Here is a 5405-nt window from a genome sequence, read left to right as displayed (position 1 = left end):
ATTAAGAGTTTTGCTTCGGTAGTCCTCTATTTAAAAATGCACGGATCTTAAAACACCGAGATAATTAATTAAAATTAATTTTGTTGTGGATCTGAAATGGACCCCAGCCCTTTCCGTCCAACCCAAGCCCAGCCGCTGCCCATACTTGGCGACACAGTAGGTGTTGACGGCGTGGCCGCTCCGGTCGCAGGCGTGGCCGTTCGACGAGCCGCTGGAGATCGCCGTCATGGACATCGCCTTGCCGGAGCGGACAAGGTGCAGTGCTGCAGTTCGACGAGAAGAAGTTCAAGCCGCCGGCGCCGTCATGGTACGACCTCAAGCAGCTGCTGCGTTCTTCCGACAGCGATGGCGAGGGCGATGTCTGGGACAGAGGACGGCAGCACGAGTTCAGGAGCAAGATACTGCTGCGCGTCTACTACGATGCGGCGTACCACGTCCTCGACGAGGCGACGTCGTATGCCAGCGACTTCGAGCCATCGGCACGGCCGCTCCGGTCGCAGGCCATCGGTATCCTCGAGCTCGCCGTCTTGCGAGCAACCGGCCTCCGGTCAACGTAGCGCCCCAACGGCGGGCGAGGGACCGTCGACGCCTACTGCGTCGCCAAGTATGGGCAGCGGCTGGGCTTGGGTTGGACACAGAAAGGGCCGGGTCCAGTCTAGATCCAAAACAAAATTAATTTTAATTAATTATCTCGATGCTTTAAGATCCGTGCAATTTTTTTTTAAAGAAAACCACCGGAGTAAAATTCAACAGTACGCTCAGTTTGTAGCCTTTCCGGATCGTTCAGATTGCATGGTCAAATTGTTGAGGATTGCCAGACATATGACGACCTAATAATAGTTGATGGCTGACGCCATCTGTTCAGGCCCGTTTAGTTTCCAAAAAATTTTACCAGCATGTTTAACACATGTATGAAGTACTAAATGTAGACGAAAAAAAAACCAATTGCACAGTTCTCGGTAAAATCGCGAGACGAATCTTTTAAGCCTAATTAGTCCATGAAAAGCCTTACGTGCTACAGTAATCCACATGTGCTAATGACCGATTAATTAGTATCATTAGATTCATCAGGCAATTTCCTGATGAGTTCTGTAATTTATTTTTTTATTTATATCCAAAACCCCTCCCGACATCTTTTCGACACATCCGATGTGACACCCAAAAATTTTCACCTCCCCAACTAAGAGTGTGTTTAGTTGGGGAGACGAAAACTTTTGGGTGTCACATCGAATGTGTCGGAAGGATGTTGGGAGAGGTTTTTGGATACTAATAAAAAAACAAATTACAGAACCCATCAGGAAACTGCGAGACGAATCTAATAATACTAATTAATCGGTCATTAGCACATGTGGGCTTACTGTATCACTTAAGGCTTTTCATAGACTAATTAAGCTTAAAAGATTCGTCTAGCGATTTCGCTGAGAACTATTCAATTAGTTTTTTTCGTCTACATTTAATACTGCATGCATGTGGCAAACATGCTCTTTTACTGTAGGGGGCAAAAAAAAATTTTGGAAACTAAACCGGGCATAAACACACCCTCAGTTGAGGTTGATTTCACTCTTCAGACTTGAGAGATGAGAGGCGAGACTGACATATCATGGCCTTGTTTAGATTGCAAGTTTTTTCACTCTCTCTTTATCTCATCAAATCTTTGAACACATGTATAGAGTATTAAATGTAGATAAAAAAATAACTAATTACACAGTTTGATTGTAAATTACAAGATAAATTTTTTGAGCCTAGTTCAATCATAATTAGATAATAATTATCAAATACAAATAAAAATACTATAATACCAAATACTGATTTCCAACCTCAGCCTCAACAAGAGGCCATGCTCGGAGGTCGTCCCAAATTGTACAGATGGCGTCATTCCTTTCCGCGATCATCGGCCCTTTTTCCCAGCTGTGACGACTTGGCTCGAGCTGTTGAGCGTACGATTCGCGCTCTGGCGAATGGCGACGCCAAAAGATTCCAACGAACACTGCACGTGTACTACTCCTACAGCCACTCAGATCCTCCGTGTTGGCTCTTGGCTGCGTCAAATCAGAAGAGACCGTTCGGCGCCACGCAATCAAGCGTCGCACCGGCGGATGCAGCAGAATGCAGCCAGCTTTATCCCCAATAGAGTCACAGGTTCTTTCTTTTGCAGAAGAGGCGCTTTGCAGAACGTAGACAGACCACGACAAGCACATTCGACTAGAATTCAGGAGGTCACGTATAGATATTACATAAGATGTTCAGATACTAATAAAAAATAAATTACAAAATACGACAATAATTCACAAAATAAAATTATTAAGCCTAATTAATTTATCATTAGCACATATTTACGGTAGCAACATGTTGTCAAATTATAAATTAATTAGGCTTAAAAAAAATCGTTTCGCAAATTAATCATAAACTATACAATTAATTTTATAATTAATCTATATTTAATATTCTATACATATGTCTGAACATCCGACAAGACAGTGACTAAAGCTCGAATGGAAGAACCAGACACGCCCAAGATCCAGATCCTAACAAACAACTCCTGACCTCCGCTCCAACTTTCCAAGATAGGAGTACTACTCCGAAACATACCAGGGTATCCCAGGGCCCTTCCAGCGACACGGTTAGATCAGAGTGAAAGCCAAGCTGTACAAATCACTAGTACGAGACTCTTTCTTACTGATGATAGTACACTACAATTAAACGTTGCAACAACCGGTAGTTAGACTAACAGCAGTACTCCTATATCGACGAAAGGCCTTGTTTAGTTCCCTTCAAAATTTCAAGTTTTTTCACTCTCTTTTCATCACATCAATTTTTAGCCGCTTGCATGGAGTATTAAATATAGGTAAAAAAATAACTAATTACACAGTTTAGTTGGAAATCACGAGATGAATCTTTTAAGCCTAGTTGGTCCACAATTGGATAATATTTGTTAAATAAGACGAAAGTGGTACTAACGTGGCCCAAGCTTCAAAAATCTCAATCGCAGGTAGCTTGGAGAGATGCAATCAAGAGAGCATGAATTCTGTTCAGCAATTAATACCATCATCTATTGAGATCTGAGATTTAAAACATGCATCATAGCTGCTTGGGGTAAGTACAGACTGCAGGCTAAACATCCGGTTCCAACAACGATCAAGTGCCGAAGAAGCGAACACCCTACCAACTAAACTGCATCACTTCAGGGACAACACTTGCAACTACCAACTCAGAGCGAGCGGCCACTACTAGTAGTCTACTGCATCTAGAAAGACAGACAGCTTCCAGAGGCTAAAAGGAGCAGCAAAGCACGGTTAGGCCCACGACGATGAGAATTTCCCTACTGACTGCAAGCACTTGGGCAGGCCAGAGCTCCTCCATCCGTCATCCATCACTCGTCACCCTGCAAAACCAGATTCAAATGGACGGAACGAGTCAGATTTGGGGTCCACAAAGTAAAACCAGCAGTGGAAACACAAGAGCAGGCAGGGAGGACTCGGGAGGCTTTGCTCTCACGGACCTCCTCGTCCTCGTCGTTCACCTCGGACTTGGACTTGTCAGAATCACCAGACGCTGTGGGGCCTCCAGACTGCAACGACAGATGACACATGACTCGTACATCACATACGGACGAATTTCTAGGCACTGCTGGGCAAAGTGAGTGGAGTGGAAACATACTGTACCTGCTTGTTGTTGTAGGCGTCCATCTTCTTGGTGTACTCAGCCTTGAGCTTCTCGGCCTTAGAGACGTAGGGAGCCTTCTCCTGCAATTCAGAAATAGCACAACGTCAGAGGGTGTTCCATCTCAGTACTAGTTTCAGACATAAATGGAAACAAACATTTACAGCATCAGGGCGTCAAAGCAAGTGATCATGCAAGTTCACCAACAAAACTCTCTATGGACGAACATATTTCAACATCGAATTGAACAAAATAGTGTCGAGTCCCCATAATCTATTGAACCAAAGAGTCAGTATCAAAGGAGGATAGGACTAGGCAGCAGCAAGTCCACAGATCTGAAGTCTAAACAACCGTCTAGTAACTTAGCCGCCAGTTACAATAACAAAACATGAGGCATGGTGAAATTTGAATTGATATCAAGAACAAAACCGCCACCCCAAGTTCGAATTCAACGAACGATGGAATTTCAACAGATCTAATACTGCAGCAAGTAACCACATGATATATGCTGATATACAGACCGAACACAGGGGACCCAACCCGTACGAAACTAGAGAAGCACATTCATCGTAAGAGCAACAAAGCATATCGCAACTAACTGCAGTCTCAAACGGTTAAAATGGGCACGGGGAGAAAGCAAACTCACGGCATCAGACAGGGACTTCCATTTGTCACCACCAGCCTTGCCAATCTGCCATTCAGAGCCACAAACATCAGAAACACAAGTTTCATGCCAACGCATCACGAATATTCGAATCGAATGACAGAATCATGTATGAAACAGCGCCTTACCACGGAGACTTGCTTCACATTGGGGTGCTTCTCCTTGTAGTCCTTCCTGAACTCCTCCCTGCAAAATCCAGACCCAACCGATCAGAACAAAATCCAAACAACGGGAGAACAAAGGCCGCGTAATCTAAAACTCACATGAAGACGAAGAACGCGCTCGGAGGCCTCTTAGGCTTGTTTGGGTCCTTCTCAGCCTTGGTCTTCCTCACCGAGAGCCTTCAGCAAAAACAAACAAATCCCCATCAAAACCGCAACAACAAAAAAAACGAGAATGGATGAAAGAGGCGGCCAAATCGGATAGTACCTGGAGTCGCCGCCGCTGGACCTCGCCCTCGCCTTCATCTCGAGACCTACAGAACCAAATCCAATAAAACCAACAGCAACAACCCATAGCAACAACATCGAATTGACAACGATTTGGTCTAGATTTCGCAGTACCGTGGGGCCGGATCGCGCCGAGGGTTTCGGTGTGTGCACGGAACCGTTTGTAGGTCTGCGTTGCTTTGATACGAGTGGAGGGGAAAGGAGGCCAGAAGGGGGGCGGCTTTTAAAGGCAGGGGCGGTGGGCATTTGCGCGGGATCTAAATTTTTTTTGCCACGTCACCGATCCGGGCGCTCGCCTCCCATTGGCCGCGCGGCGCGCCGCATGCTGCTGCCTTCCGCTAGGAGTACGTGATCTCTGGCTAGCCTGCGGGGTCTGCTTCTATGGCTTGGATGGGTTGGGAGCCGCGGGCCCATCCTGTCAGTCGCTTTGTGGGTGGGGCTCGGGTTATTTTCGGCTGGAGGCGGGAGTTTTCAAGGTGTGCTTTCTTCCGCCCGCGCTGTGCTTCTTCGAGGGTCAGTTCGGCCATTTCGCGCTATAGCGAAAGTGGTCGAAGTTTTCGGGCCCACGTGTCATCCGTGGTGGGGAACATGCCTTTATTGCTTGCTGGTAGTTATCCGTATGCGCTCATGGA

At 45.9% G+C, this 5405-nt stretch overlaps 1 protein-coding gene across 2 annotated transcripts; it reads right to left on the bottom strand.

The window, feature by feature from the left end:
- Nucleotides 1-3023: 3023 nt before the first annotated feature.
- LOC136550103 (HMG1/2-like protein) lies at nucleotides 3024-4991 on the bottom strand. 2 transcript variants are annotated; one of them, XM_066541574.1, is made up of 8 exons: nucleotides 4888-4991; nucleotides 4754-4799; nucleotides 4588-4665; nucleotides 4453-4510; nucleotides 4307-4351; nucleotides 3663-3743; nucleotides 3500-3568; nucleotides 3024-3382 (listed from the first exon to the last, which is right to left on the bottom strand). In XM_066541574.1, exons 2-8 carry the CDS (start codon nucleotides 4789-4791, stop codon nucleotides 3371-3373), a joined length of 381 nt encoding a protein of 126 aa, XP_066397671.1. In that variant the 5' UTR covers nucleotides 4792-4799; nucleotides 4888-4991; the 3' UTR covers nucleotides 3024-3370. The 2 variants fall into 2 exon arrangements, with proteins under 2 accessions (XP_066397671.1, XP_066397672.1); XM_066541575.1 differs by having other exon boundaries at nucleotides 3521-3568.
- Nucleotides 4992-5405: the final 414 nt, after the last annotated feature.

This window comes from Miscanthus floridulus, chromosome 4 (assembly GCF_019320115.1).
Source record: "Miscanthus floridulus cultivar M001 chromosome 4, ASM1932011v1, whole genome shotgun sequence".
Classification (NCBI taxonomy): Eukaryota; Viridiplantae; Streptophyta; class Magnoliopsida; order Poales; family Poaceae; genus Miscanthus; species Miscanthus floridulus.
The sequence above is the reverse complement of the archived record's forward strand: the minus strand, read 5'-3'. Positions and strand labels throughout refer to the sequence as shown.